Source organism: Phocoena sinus, chromosome 7 (genome assembly GCF_008692025.1).
Source record: "Phocoena sinus isolate mPhoSin1 chromosome 7, mPhoSin1.pri, whole genome shotgun sequence".
Lineage (NCBI taxonomy): Eukaryota > Metazoa > Chordata > Mammalia > Artiodactyla > Phocoenidae > Phocoena > Phocoena sinus.
The window spans coordinates 72384923-72400543 of NC_045769.1; the positions used below are offsets into that span (position 1 = coordinate 72384923).

A 15621-nucleotide genomic window follows, 5' to 3' on the forward strand; every position below is an offset into this window, starting at 1 on the left:
CCACCAGGGAAGCCCCAGGAATATGGTTTTTTTTAATCTGTTAGGACAGATTCTTTTGCTACTGAAGCTGACCCCAGTAGTCTACCTGTGCAGCCAGAGAGGGCTGCAGGACCACAGGGATATTGCAGATTTTCTTTTGTTCCCGCAAACCAAGTCACGGTGAATTCCAGAATAGAAGATGCCAGCTAATCACACTTTCACTGGACTGAAGGAATGTTGACAACACAAGCGTGTAGACGGTCTCACCCTAGAGCACTTCCTGCGTAGTTCTGGCCTTTGCTGTTCTGCCACAAAACACCTTTTGCACAATTATCATTTCATGGGTTATGAGAGTTGACTAGAGCTCACTGTGACTCTTTTGATGGGCATGCACTAGACCACGTGTCTCTGACACACCTGGAGAAACCTGCTGGTGATGGTGGGGTTACCACGTGGGAGCCTCCATTACTCTTGGAGTCATCCTTGAGCCCCCGCTTTCTCTCCTTCCCTACAAGCAATCCATTTGTAAATCCTGTCTGCCCTGGGAGTATATCCAGAAACCAATCACTTCTCACAACCTTCCTCGTCCAAGCCTTCATCTTTGGCCTCAAAAGTTGACATGGCCTCTGATAGGTCTCCCTGCTTCATCCTTGCTGCTTCTAGAGTCTCCTCAGAGGGATCCTTTCAAAACATAAGCTATATCATCCCCCACTGAAACCCCATAAAAACTTCCCTTCACACTCAGAATACAAATCCAGAGTCCTGACCGTGACCCACGGGGCTCTGGTGACAGCTCTTCACTGTCCCTGTGCCTCTCTGGCTGGTCCCCTGTTACCTCCTTGTGATCACCCGTCACTCCTCTCCGGTCTCACCGGCCACCTTGCCTTGCTTGTCCCCAGACACTCCTGTCAGGGGGGCCTTGTACTCATGTCACCTTATCAGAGGCTTCCCTGGCCAACACACCCTGCTCACTCTCTGACCTCTTACCATTCTTTGTTTTGTTCAGCACGGATCACCATCTGACATCTTTATTTGTTTGGGTGTCTATCGTCTGTCTCTCCTACAGGAACACAAGCTCCACGAGGCAGAGACCTTGGTAGTTTTAATCAACACTGTGTTCCCAGAACAGTGCCTGGCAAGTAGTAGGATCTCGGTAGATACTTCCTGAATGAGTGAGTGAGTGAATGAATGAATGAAGAATCAGAGCTTATTTTTGCTAATCATGTCCACCCCATGGCAACCCCAGACGTAAGAGATGGTGCTCATCAGAAAAAAAAGAAAAACTATGCTTAAAACGAAGGAATCCTAACGTCGGGTTAGACTGCTAGAGTTATCTCTTGAAAGGAAAAGAGAAAAGAGTGCTCAGCAGTTTTGCAAGCTGTGAATGAGTGAATTACTCTGCAATCAACGTTTCCGTCTGTTCACATGGACTTCCTGCCATGACATACCATTTGCTTCATAGATGGGGAAACGGGCAACGAAGAGAGAGTCGTTCTGAGAGTCAAAGCAGATTAAACTCATATTCTCTGATATTTTATGGAAAATCTCATCTGTGGATTTATTCCACAGCTCAAAGACAGAAGGAGCTCAGGTCTTTTAGGATTTCAAAATAAGTTCCCTAACAATTTCCTTGAGTACTTTTCCCAAGCAGGTCTGACGTACAAGATTGGCATCAGACTTGCCGAGGGAGAACCGTCCTCCTTTTCCTAGTAGGTGACTGACTCCTGTGCTCCAGAGTGAGGTGCAGGGTGGCTGCCACCGGAGGCCCAGGAGTTAATCAATCCTGAGTCACCGCCGGCCCACGAGAAATGCCGGCCACCGCCCTCTCCTGGACACAAGGCCAGGCCCAGCGCTGTCACTGTCCCCTGAAGGGCAACAGGTTTTGTCTCCCTTGCTTTTTTTTTTTTTTTTTTTTTTTTTTTTTTTTTTTTTTTTTATGCGTTACGCGGGCCTCTCACCGTTGTGGCCTCTCCCGTTGCGGAGGACAGGCTCCGGACGCGCAGGCTCAGCGGCCATGGCCCACGGGCCCAGCCGCTCCGCGGCATGCGGGATCCTCCCAGACCGGGGCACGAACCCGCGTCCCCTGCATCGGCAGGCGGACTCTCACCCACTGCGCCACCAGGGAAGCCCTGTCTCCCTTGCTTTTAAGTGATTTAACGGGATGCAAATCAAAGGAGGAATAAGAAAAACGTTGTACAATCCAGGACCACATTTCTGTCTCATTTTTGGTGGTGAATGATCCACAGGATGAACAACAAGCAAACCAAAAAGGAGACAGCTGGCTACAGAGCTAGAGCTGGAACGAGGGGTCTAGAGACGGAGAGACAGACTTACCTAAATGTTCCTTGGGGAATTTCATTTCTTGCTGACAGCTGCTTTAGGATTCTCCAAACATCTCTTATGTACCAGGAGGCAGTTTGCACGGTGATGCGGAGCTCGGACTCGGGGGAGAAATCCGTCTCCAGGGCTCTGCTGGCTGAGCAGCGTTGCAACGGTGGGCAGGTTCCACGGCTTCTCCTGCCTCAGTTTCCTCATCTGGTAAATGGAGGTCAAACAGTTCCTACTTCTGAGGGGTATTGTGAAAATGAAATAGGTCAACACTAGGAAAATATTGAACAACACCTGACACAAAGGAAGTGCCCAATAAAGCTATCTACGATAAACACAAATCCTGAGTGAAGTCAGATGGGGATTTACCATAAACAGATGGAGCCTCAGTCCCAGCCCCTACCTTGTCCAGGTGCCTGGGAGCTGCAGGTGGCTCCAGGTGGGGATGGGAAGCCAGATTACCACTAGGAAGCATTTCTGGGTAAGCATTTCTGGTTAATTTACCTAATGTGATATCAAGAAGAAAGGGCCTGGACTCTCTAAGCCTTCAGTAATTTGTTGTCATGGTTTTGTTTTATTTTCCCCCCTCTCTCTTTCTCACTTTAAATAAATATACACTTTTATATCCAATTTATTTCCCATTTGCATTCCTTTTCTTAAACAGGGTCCCCCAAATTATACAATCTTCAGGCCCTACCCAATCTGGGTTCATTCCAGAATGGTATAATTAAATCTTCTCCATAATCCTGAAAAGTGGATATTATCACTATTTCACAGACTAGAAACTAAAGTGCCGAGAGATACATGGTATCCCCAAGGACATACAGTAGGACTAGACTCAGGTACTGTACACCAATATTCATAGCAGCATTATTCACAATAGTCAAAAGGTGAAAACACCCCAAATGGCCAGCGACAGATGAATGTTAAATAAAATGTGGTATATCCACACAATGGAATATTGTTCAGCCTTAAAAAGGAATGGAATTCTGCTACAAGCTACAACGTAGATAAACTTTGAAAACATTATGCTAAGGGAAATAAGACAAACAAAAAAGGCTTCATTGTATGATTCCACTTATATGAAGTACCTAGAACACTCAAATTCATAGAGACAGAAAGTAGAATGAATGGTAGTTTCCGGGGGATAGGGGGTGGGGGAAATGGGAAGTTACTGCTTAATGCACACAGAGCTTTGGTTTGGAATGATGAAAAATTTCCGGAGATGGACAGTGAAGGTTGCACAACAATGTAAATGTACTTGATGCCAATGAACGATACACTTGAAAACAGGTATAATGATAAATTTTATGTTATGTATATTTTATCAAATTAAAAAAAGTAAACTCCAGACTAGAATGTAAGTCCCAGGCCACAAAAAATTTCTCTAGCACTTAGCATGTTGTGGGCATTACACACTAAGGTGACAGGAAACTGTTACACATCCTTCTTTATTTTTATTATTATTATTTTTTTTTTTTGCGGTACGTGGGCCTCTCACTGTTGTGGCCTCTCCGGTTGCGGAGCACAGGCTCCGGACGCGCAGCCTCAGCGGCCATGGCTCACGGGCCCAGCCGCTCCGCGGCATGTGGGATCTTCCCGGACTGGGGTACGAACCTGTGTCCCCTGCATCAGCAGGCGGACTCTCAACCACTGCGCCACCACGGAAGCCCCGCACATCCTTCTTTAAAAGAATTTTTCTGAAGATCTTGAAATGTGAAATGAAGGCGTCCACTTCCAGATTCTGTGCCCCCAAGTTACACACATCTGAGGTCAGCCATAGCATCTTGTGAACAGCCCGCCATGCAGTGTATCACAAACACAGTTACAGCAGTGCCAGACGCAAAGGGATAGCATTCATTTCTACGTGTCCTTTCAGCTACTCAGTATAAAATGCTTCATAGAAAGACAACTGGAGGGAGACTTGTCACTGGTACTTGAAAGAAAGCTGGTAACATAGCAAGGCCATCCCAAGAGCTGGCAGTCATCACTAAGGTCACTACAGTTCAAATTGGCTCCCAGCCAGGTTCACTCAGTGTTTACTCTCCCAGGAGTGTTTTCAGGTGCCCTGGGGCTGGCCCAGCTGACCCTAGATGGTTATTCTCTGATGTGAATGATAGGCTGGGTCCGGGAGAGACCCAAGCCAAATACGGTGAGTCAGATGGGTTCCTGAGGTCAGGGTTCCACTGAAGACAATCTCAGAAGCAGAAGGCAGCTGAAGAGAGGAGTGCAGGCGACGTGGCTTCCCTGGGCTGTGTGGTGCTCTGCTATTCCACCCACGCCTCAGCTCAGACGGCTTGGCCCCCAGATGGAGTCAGAGTCCCCGGCTGGGGCTCTGAGCATTTGGGATGGTAGAATTCTATCCTATGGGCCCAAGCAGCCTGTCTGAAAGTCTTAATGGTGTGACTTAGGATCTCTCGATTTTAAGAAATACAGAGACACCCTCAACAACCCATAAGCAATGGGAATTTGTTCTAAGAATACACATTGTTCCAAGAGACAAGATCCTGGGGAAACCCAGGAAGGGCCGGGCCTCAGAAAGATCCAATCTGGAAGGGCATTTGGAATCATGGCAGCTGTCGGCCTGGGCCGTGTTCCTTCCCCTCGGCAAAGTAAGTCTGTGGGTCTAACTCTAGTGTTTTCCATTCATGTGACTCAGGGGCCCTTCTCGGCTGCTTTGACTAGTGATACGCTCAACCCACCCCCTTGTCTACTCATTATAGATTTCCTCTGCCTTGGGCTTCTGTCTCCTCGTAGCTGCCGATTCTTCCTAGTATGGACTCACTCCAGAGGCATCACTTTTCCTTCCACCTGAGGTCCTCTCTCTGCCAGCTTCAGCTCCCATTATTGAAGCCCAGTTTTAGTCTGTATTTCCCAGTTTAAATTCCATATATATACAGAAACAGAGGTAATTAATCTGGTTGGCTTGGCTAAGGGGACAGAGTTTTCATTCGGGCGGGTTTATGCAGCGCTGGCCAGTTTATGGAACAAGTTGGGCTCCCTGCACCCCCAGGGGCATGGATGGGTACTTTCCAGGAGAGGGCACCAGGCACCACATCTTCAGGAAGCCAGAATACTTCCCCTGTGCCGAATAACCTGGTACGGATTCTCCACAGTGGTGCCAAGATAAAAACAGAGTGGATGGAGGTTTTCTTGTAGCGTTGTTCTACTTTGTATGTTCTCTTCAATTCTGCCCCTGTCCTCCACCCTGCATTTTAAGTCTTTACTCAGCTTCCTCACAACGCAAGCAGGGGACGTCTTTCCTCTCTCCTATCTGCACTCACTGCGTGTCTTCTAAAACCATTTATTCATTTACACATCTGTTTACTCAATATTCGTGGAGTAGTTGCTTTGGCACAGGTAAAATACTAGACAGCCAAGACATAAAATGTATCCATTTAGCTGATGAATATTAATTGACTACTTACAAAGTCTGGCATTATGCTACTTGCTGGGAATAGAAAGATAACTGAGACACTGTCCCTGCCTGAGACATAGTAAAGAATTCAATAAATACTCGTTGAATAAATCAGTGCCGTAAAGAACTTCACAGTCTACTGGGGGAGAGAGGCAAGGATCTTGGCAACTACAAGCAAATTGGAAAGGGCCATCCTGGGGAAAGTCCACAGGAAGGGAGGCCTGGCGAGACCAAAAAGGTCTCCCTAAGGGCATTGATGTCTGTACTGAGACCTAGACAAGAGCTGAGTCAGCCAAGTGAGAAGAATGAGGAAGAAGCACACGCCTCCAGACAGCACAAATGGTGTGTGCTCAGCCTTGGAGGTAGGGGAGGGAGTGCGCATCACAGGGGCTGTGACTGAGGACAGATGGTAAACAAAGCAGCACAACTAGGATTTTAGGGCTGGGGTGGAAGTCTGTACGTAGGCTAGTAAAACAACACACCCTTCCTACCCCTCTTTCCTCTTTTTTTTTTTTTTTTTTTTTTTTGCGGTATGCGGGCCTCTCACTGCTGTGGCCTCTCCCGTTGCGGAGCACAGGCTCCGGACGCGCAGGCCCAGCGGCCATGGCTCACGGGCCTAGCCGCTCCGCGGCATGTGGGATCCTCCCGGACCGGGGCACGAACCCGTGACCCCTGCATCGGCAGGCGGACTCTCAACCACTGCGCCACCAGGGAAGCCCCCCCTTTCCTCTTGAACCCAGATTTATCATTTTTCATAGCCCTTAGGACAGCCTGATTTTAAGAATCTGTCTGTTCCCCAGCCTAGAATATATACTTCACAGGCCAAGAGCTTGGCTTTGTTCACTGACATATCCTCTGCTTCTAGAACAATACTTAACACAAAGCAGATGCTCAATAAATATTTATTGAATAATGGATGAATGAATGAATACATGAATGACAGCTAATACAGGATACCAGTATTAACCAGAGGTAATATGAGGGACACAGATATCTCTGCCTTAATCTTTCTTCTTCAGCCTAAATCAACTGATTTCATATAACGTATTTTTCTCCCAAAAGGTATCCTCTCAAGTCTTTAATAATTCTGGTTTCTCTCTGAAGGATTCTTGCCATGTTCTTGCAGATTCCTGTGTATGATGGAGCTCAAAATTGAACATAGCTTTCTGAGAAGAACCTGAGCAGACTATAATTAGTTTTCTCTCTTCACAAGTTTCACATGCTTGCCTAGAAATATACCTTTAAAAGATAATCTCCCAGGACATAAGCAAGCCACAAAGAAGCCTGTCTAAGGTCAAGCAGTTTGGAGAGCAACGAAATAAATATTTGTTTGCAGTATCTGCAAACCCCAAACACTGTCTGGAATATATTAGGAAAAACACATAATCAAACCCTGAAATTAGCCATAGATTGTTGTATTTTAAATGTGTCAGTTTTCTGTTCAACAAATAAATATCTTCTATGTGCCAAGTAGTGAGCTGGGAGCAGGGACCGTACGTGAGAAAGAGAACTTGGTCGCTATGCGGAGGAGAGGGATTCAGAATCTTGGGCACCATTGTTTCTGTTTCCACTGTTATTGTTTGAGACTAATTTTGAAATATTATATTTTTTCTAATAATGCATTTAAATAGGAATTTTATACTTATGGAAAAATATCTTTCATCCAACTTAAAAAACAAGGGAACACAGTATTTTGCTTTCCCTAGACTGCCTTCCAAATTATAAAATAATGATTTTTATTTTTCAGAGTTCATCTCAATTCTCTGAAAGGATTTAACAATGGAACATAAAAATCTCAGGTATTTTCCTTTAGCTCATTTTTTAAACCCTCCTTATACATAACTTACATATTTGTGTTTTATTTATCATCTTTATTGTTTACATTGAATTATAATTATTTTAGAAACAACTTTAGATCATATTTCAATTGTTCTTTTGACATTTCATCGATCAATATTTTACTAAAGGTGTCAACTTTCTCTAGGATGCAGAGAGACTAATAGAATTTACACAAAAATTTCTACTGAATGAATTTTCCCCACCTTCTTGGTGATTGTACACCTGCCTTCCTTATAAGGAGAACAAGGAAGTAAATCATGCCGAAGTTGCTCTTAAGCACAGCTTTTCTTCTTTACCTGTCCAGGTAGCTTCTGTTTTCATTTCAGTCTTAATGAAAACTTTTTTATTTACATCTCAAGTTGCTTTTCAAAGCAGTGTAAGTAGTATTTACAATTTTACACTTCAAGAAAGATGTTCAGCTTTAGTCTTGTAATGTTGAAGGTAATTCATTTTTTAATCTGTCTGCACAGCGAGAACTGAAACGGATGGGGATTGAACTGCTTTGCCTGTTCTTTCTATTTCTAGGAAGGAATGATCACGTACAAGGTAAGACTTTAGTTCTCCAATATATTGCTTTCGTAGTGTGCTTGACAAACCTGCTGTGTGATTCAGAAGCTAGATCAGAAGTCATTTTTTATTTGATCTGTTCAATTGCTCTTTTGCCATTGAACGAACACTTGAACAAATTACAGGCAGCCGCAAGGCTGTTCCCACAGCGAATGCTCCGGGCTTAAGATAAATAAATACAAAGGTTGCATGGGCACCTTAATGAGAGAATTAAACAGCACTACTGCACAAGAGGACTTCTTAATACTCTTGTGACAACCATTTTGGTAACTTTTCTAGCTACCTTATTGTACAACAGGGCCTTCCACTTGAGAGTGATAACCTTGAGAGAGAAAAGGGACTTAGTTTTTAAATAAAAATACAGTACATTTAAGAGAGAAGCATTCTTTAATGGGTACGAATAATTTTTAAAAAGTTAAAGGGGGGTGATACTGAATGAGGACGATAAATATGATGATCCTGTATTTGTGAACGTTAAGATATTTTCATATCTTAAGAAAAAAGAGAGTGATTATTTTTGGCTACTAAGACATGCCTGTTTTCAACGTGATAGATGTAAAATATGAAGTTTACTATGGATTGCTCTCATTTTGAGGACTGATCTTTGAAGACTAAGAAATGAACTTTGGTATTGTTTTGCTCAAGTACCTTAAGAGCCGTAGATCTCATGAATGGAGTGGCAGAGAGTGTGCTGAATCCCTTGTGTCTTGCTGGGCTTAAAAACAGGTGGCTGTGCCATGGGGGATGCAGAGACCTGTGAGGACTGCTTACTCATTGGACCTCAGTGTGCCTGGTGTTCTCAGGAGGTAAAACAAATGACCTCAGCCCGTGTGTAAAAAGTGCACTTACATTTACGGTAATTCCATCCTTGAGTGTTCTGATAGCTTCCTGCTTTCTCTAGGGTTATAGAAGTAAAACAGATCAGGAAAGGAAAATGTAAGCGTTTGTGATTCCAAGTGTCCTTCGTGTGATTACATTCAAAAGCAATTTGAGGGCAGAGTGAATGTCAAATTATTCTGAAATATACGTAACTCAAGATTCTTTATTTAACCTGATGCCTCCTCTGATTTTAAAGCCATTTCTAATTGCTTACATGTAAAATGCTGAGGCTCTGGGTAACCAGAGATCATGAAGTTGATAATTTTCAAACATACATTTGATTTCAATATCATAGTTGTATTCCATCTGTGGACCAGCATCCTTTCTGAATCATTACTAGGGTCTGAGGGAAGTGTTCTAGGCTTGGGGTAAACTTTACTGTTCAGACATTATCCAGTTCTTTTAAAAACTACGTGAGCTTGGTGACTCTGTACCACACTGATGACAAAACCCGAAACAGACATTCCTTATCTGATCAAACTGAAAACTACGTGAAGGTAGCAGAAGGGGATTGGGGAATGTATAACAAGCCATCCAGAATCAGTGTCTCCTGTGACACAACTGGGCAATCTGTAAATGATTCCTGGTAAGAAGGAGCTGCCTTAGCTCTTTCTGGAATGAAAGCAGTTCTCTGCTGAATCTCATAAAGAGAATCTAAACACAAATCCAACCATACGAATGCCAAGTTCAACAAGAATTGAGTAGCATGTTCAAGGGAAACAAACCTGGTCGCCTAACTCAGGTCCAGGCTGTCACTGTTAAAACCCACATTTCGGTTACATGTGTCCGTGGAGGGGCTCGCAGACCGGAGCACAGACACAGCTCACTCCCCCGCTATCGCCTCTGCTGAGGGGCGGAGCCCACGTATCAAAAGAAGGTTTGGGACTATACAAAGAGCGGAAACCCCACATTTTTTGACATTGACTCTCTGAAGAAGTCAATGTTAGTTTCATGATAGAGACATAAAACAACAAATCAGTCTAACAAAATGCCCATCTCTAGAATTTTCACTTACGTGCTTCTTTAGCACTTACTGAAGAGAAGCTTTTAAGTTACTATGGATAGCTTTGCTTGTGGATAATACTCCGTAGTCAAATTTTCATCAAATTTGAAGACCAGATTATTCTGAGAGGTCACTCACTGATATAACTAATAGTAGAAGTAGTGATATCAGTAGAGACAGTTGGAGCAAAAAGTAAATTAGGTTTCTGCTTAGAGCAGATAGAAAATAGGTTCCAGGGTTAGCACTGCCTCTGACCTTTTGGCAGACAGAGTGATTACAGGTGGTAGCAGTGACACTGTGTTAAGAAGGATTCTGAGGTCTTGTCAAGCCATGGTTTGCTTTGGATACATCATGAGAAGTTACAGAATTTGCTACCCCTCTCTAAGGCCTTAAATATACACAGGCCTTGCTGATAGATAACACATTATATTCTCAAAAAATCAACTTCCGAAGAAATGTAACTTTCTTAGTTGGTGAAACAGCAAGAGTGGCTTAGAATTCTGAATGAGGAAAAACAATATGAGCTTGGTTTGCTTCTCTCCAAGTATGAGAATCAACGGGCCCCAAGATCAACCTTGCCCAGACGCTCACCTGCTCTAGAGCAGCCATGGCTATTAGGTGAGATAGGTGTTTATCACTTAACTGCATCTCTCTGTTCTGGGTGTTCCAGGGTTGGATGGCCACATTTCTGCCTGAAAACACTTCATCTCACTGCCTCCAGATACCCAGGTGGATCAGAGGGGAACTGGGAAACTCCCGAGTCCTACACAGAAAAGCAGTCTTTTACACAATTTCTCGTTCCCTTCCCTTCCCTTCCCTTCCCCACATGTTCTCCAAATGTTGGAGAAATTTCTAAAAGACCTTAAACTGGAACACTTTAAGACCCTGAGTTTAAAGTCCCCAAGAGGTCAACTTTAGTGAAGTAATACTGTAATAGAAGGGTAAATATATCCATAAATTAAACTGGGACAGAGAGTAGATAGGGAGATGTCACAATCTTTGCCCTTTAGGAAGCCACAGAAAAAGCTCTTTGTCACTGGATTTGGTAATAGACACACTGAGAGTCTGGACAGTCCCAGGATTCCACAAACCTACAGGTTATCCTGAACAGATAATTCATACGATGATGTCAACTCTATGACCCAGCTCTTTCAAGGACCTGGTCACAGCACAGGAGACGTTGTAAAGGAGTGAGCATTAAAAAAAAGAAAGAAAGAAAGAAAAGAAAAGAAAAGGAAAGGAAAAAAGAAAAAAGAAAGCTGTTAAGTGAATTCTCCTGAGTATAATTAAAGGAAATTCCAATTTTACTGGCAGAATTCTCTGGTTATTCTGCTATAACTTAAGACCTACAATCAATGTCAGGCATGTGGGGATATGGTATACTATGACGAGATGCCTAACTAGAAAGCAAGCAAAAAGTAATCATAAGAAATGTCTTCTTTCTTGTCTTTATTGTCATCTTTTTCTTATTGTTTTTTTTTTTTTTAGAATTTTACCCATCTATCTGGAGTTGGAGAAAGGTGTGATACTCCAGCAAATCTTTTAGCTAAAGGATGTCAACTAACCTTCATCGAAAACCCTGTCTCCCAAGTAGAAATACTTATAAATAAGCCTCTCAGTGTAGGCAGACAGAAAAATAGTTCCAGCATCGTTCAGATTGCCCCTCAAAACTTGGCTCTTAAACTGAGACCAGGTATGTTATGATTTACACACTCACTGGCTCATGTAAATAAATCTAACATCACATGTAGTAATACTGCTATTCCATTAATACACCTTGTACCATATTACATATCATTGTTTGTGATGACTCAGATTTCCCATTCTTAAGGAAATAGAGAGTTGCTAGGCTAACACTTTTCTTTATTCACATTGGTCACTTTGCACTCCAAATGTGTTACCAAAAAGAGCCTTATCTAATAGTAACCATCTGAATTACTCAAACGTTGCTAAGGCTTACCTCACGTTTCTTCGAGGGTTGTAATGTAGCTTTAAACTCCTCTTTATTTTCTTCTTTTCTAAACCCACACACACACACACACACAAATTCAGCTTATCTTCCATCTAAATGGATGCTAGTTCTCCCAAGGAGATATAAAATATCCTAACTTTCACCTCCTTCAGTTACTCTAAATTCACTGCTGAAAGATTTTCATGGGTTTGTTCATTTATAAACTTTTACCACACAGTGTATGAAATTGTAAGTATCTTCAGTAAGTTCTTATTGAAATGAAACAGCCAGTGATTGCCTAGTCACAAAGAAGTCTCCATGCGTTTTTATGATTTGCTTTTCTTGCGGGGGTGTTGCAGGCAGTGAACAGACTCTGCAAGTTCAAGTTCGCCAGACCGAGGATTACCCGGTGGACTTGTATTACCTCATGGACCTCTCAGCCTCCATGGATGATGACCTCAACACAATCAAAGAGCTAGGCTCCCTGCTTTCCAAGGAGATGTCTAAATTAACTAGCAACTTTAGACTGGGCTTCGGCTCTTTTGTAGAAAAACCCATCTCCCCTTTTATGAAAACGACACCAGAAGAAATCACCAACCCTTGCAGGTAAGTAAATGATTTTCTGGCATCTTTGAACACTGATTTCCTGTAGAGCTGGCCCTGCTCTGAGCTGTAGGAGCTTGCTAAGTGGCTGCAGTTCCCTCCCATCCGGTTGGATCTCTGCAGCTCTCAGTTGCCTAGGTTTTCAGAGCCAAGGGGAAGTCAACTTAATAGCTGGTTCTAGCTTGGGTCCTCACAGCACCTGCAGCATCTGTCTCGCTGTGGAGGTCAGTCTGTGACAAATTTGGCTTTGTGCTCTGCAGACAAGCGGACCAAGTCTTTCACTGCAGGTTCCACTGGCCTGAGCCCTTCCCAGCCCCTCAGAGGCCTTCTATCCTCAATGACCACCACTCTCTGAGGCTATTTGACAGTAACCCACACTTTCTCAGAGTATATGTCTCCACTCCAATGATTGCAGCCAAAATAACAGCTTTTGTAGCTACCTCTGATATACTTTGGGAGATGTGAATTTCTCTTATTGCTTGGAAAAGCCCTTTGTAGCCTTCACTGTTGTCAAATTCATTAGGAAATTAGGCAATGACTCCATTATAATATGCTCTGATCGGCTACTAAAACCATGTATTATCCAGGTGATGGTCAAGGGCAAGTTGCTTTGAGATGACTTACCTGTACATATCAATGACATGGTCAAAATAAAATTATTTGATATCCTTCTATTGAAAAAGAGCTTCCATTTGCTCTGTGCCAGACCCTATGCTAAAGATTTTACATAGATGACCTCATTCAATCTTCATAATAGCTTCAGGTCAAAGCGGGCTTCATCATCCCTATACTCAGAGGAAGTAACAGAGGCTCTGAGAGGTTAGTAATTTGCCTGAGGCCACCTGACTAATCAGTGATCTGTACCAAGATCTGGGCTCGTCCAAAGCCAAGCCTTTTACTCCTATAAATATAGTATATATGTGAAATGGCTTTCCAAACATACACTAACTTTGAACACTAGTATACACCCAAGGAATCAATCTCTATAGAAGACAGTTTTTATAGTATCGTTTTAAGACATTTCAATGCGGTTCCCAACTAGAATCTGACAGCGAAAAAAAAAAAAAAAAAAAATATATATATATATATATATTTTTTTTTTTTTTTTTTTTTTTTTTTTTCTGGTACACGGGCCTCTCACTGTTGTGGCCTCTCACGTTGCGGAGCACAGGCTCCGGACGCGCAGGCTCAGCGGCCATGGCTCACGGGCCCAGCCGCTCCGCGGCATGTGGGATCTTCCCAGACCAGGGCACGAACCCGTGTCCCCTGCATCGGCAGGCGGACTCTCAACCACTGCGCCACCAGGGAAGCCCCAAAAGTATTTTGACCTTGAAAAGAATTCATCACTGATTGCAACTCTTAGGAATTTTGTTTGGTTGCAAATATCAGAGATAATATCTGTTCCCAACCCCCCTTCTTGAGGTATAATTGACAGGTACTAAAATACACACAGCAGAAATGTTCAGTTTCATGAGTTTTGACAGTTGAATATACCAATGTAAGCCCCACTTAAAACATGACATAGGACATTTCCATCACCACACAAAGTTTCCTTATGCCCCATTACAGTCAGTTCTGCTTCCCCAGAGGCAACCACTTTCTGATTTCTATGAGTTAGATTGGTTTTGCCTATTCTTGGATTTCATATGAATGGAAAAAATGGTATATACCTTTTGTGCCTGGCTCTTTTGCTTAACATAATGTTTTCGAGATTCTTCCCTGATTTTGTGTTCACCAGTAGTTTGTTCCTTTTTGTTTTAAGTAATAGTCCCTTGTATGAATTTATTATACTACACTTTATTTATTCATCTATTGATGGACATTTGGGTTGTTTCCCAAGTTCTGGTGATCATGAAAAAATACTGCTATGATCATTTGCATATAAGTCTTTGTGTGGATGTATGTTTTTGTTTCTCTTGCATAGATACCTAGAATTAGAATTGCTGAATAGTATGGTAAGTATAGTTTTAATTTTTTTAAGAAACCATCAAATTGTTTTCCAAAGTGCATGTACTATTCTGCATTTCCATCAGCAATGTGTGAGGCTTCCATTTATTTCAAATCCTTGTTAATACTTGGTAATTTCAGTCTTTTTAGTTTTAACCATTCTAATAGGTGTGTATCTCATTGTAGCTTTAGTTTGCATTTCCCTAATGACAAATGATGTTGAACATCTTTTCATGTATTTTTTCCCATTCTCATATCTTATTTTGTGAAGTATCTTTTCAAATCTTTTTCCTATTTTTAAAAATTAGATTTTCTTCTTAATATTGTATTATATAAGTTCTTTGTATATTTGGACAAAAGTTCTTTGTCAGATATATTTTGCAGATATCTCCTCCCAGGCAGTGGATTGTATTTTTATTTTTCTATCAATGTCTTTGGTCAAGCAAGTGTTTAATTTCGATGAAGTCCAGTCAATCAATTTTTAGTTTCATGATTAGCGTATTTTTTTGTCCTGAGACATCTTTGTCTATCCTAACGTCTCAAAGATTCCTCCTCTTGTTTTCTTCTAGAAGCTTTGTGGTTGAAGCTTTTACACTTAGGTCTATGATCTCAAATTAGTGTTTCTGTTTGGAAGGAGGAAAATGTCTAGGTCTATCTTTTGTTTACATGCAACTATCCAATTGTTTCAGCACCATTTGTTAAGCAGGATTTTCCTTTCCCCATTGAATTATCTTGATGCCTTTGTTAAAAAGCAATTGACTGTATGTGTGTCTAATTCTGGACATTCTATTCTGTTCCACTGATCCCTTGAATACACCCATGTTACCAGGTAACCATTCATCTGCTCACTCATAATGTCACCTTAGGGAAACCGCTTCACTTCTCAAAGCTTTAGTTTGGAATAATAATACCGATCACACAGAGGGGTTGTAAGGAGTGGGTGAGATAATGAAAGGAAGCATTTGATATTGGGCTTGACCATGAAGCTCTCAGTAGGTGGTAGCTACTATCAACACCAACAGAGTGGGGTAAAGGGAGGCCAGAGCACTGCCCAGGGTTCGGTGAACGGGAACCCAAAGGAGGATCACATATTTGAGCTCTTGAAAG

The 15621-nt window shown here is 42.4% G+C and overlaps 1 protein-coding gene across 3 annotated transcripts in view; it reads left to right on the forward strand.

The window, feature by feature from the left end:
* Positions 1-7816: 7816 nt before the first annotated feature.
* Positions 7817-15621, forward strand: part of ITGB6 (integrin subunit beta 6) — a 68300-nt gene continuing 60495 nt past the window's right edge. Inside the window, exons 1-5 of one of the 3 annotated variants that reach the window (XM_032638320.1) lie at positions 7817-7940; positions 8035-8110; positions 8858-8937; positions 11502-11706; positions 12324-12570. In XM_032638320.1, the coding sequence (XP_032494211.1) occupies positions 7896-7940; positions 8035-8110; positions 8858-8937; positions 11502-11706; positions 12324-12570 (653 nt within the window). In that variant the 5' untranslated portion in view covers positions 7817-7895. Of the gene's footprint in view, positions 7941-8034; positions 8111-8857; positions 8938-11501; positions 11707-12323; positions 12571-15621 lie in introns of those variants that run through there. The other 2 variants (XM_032638322.1, XM_032638321.1) reach the window with 2 other exon arrangements.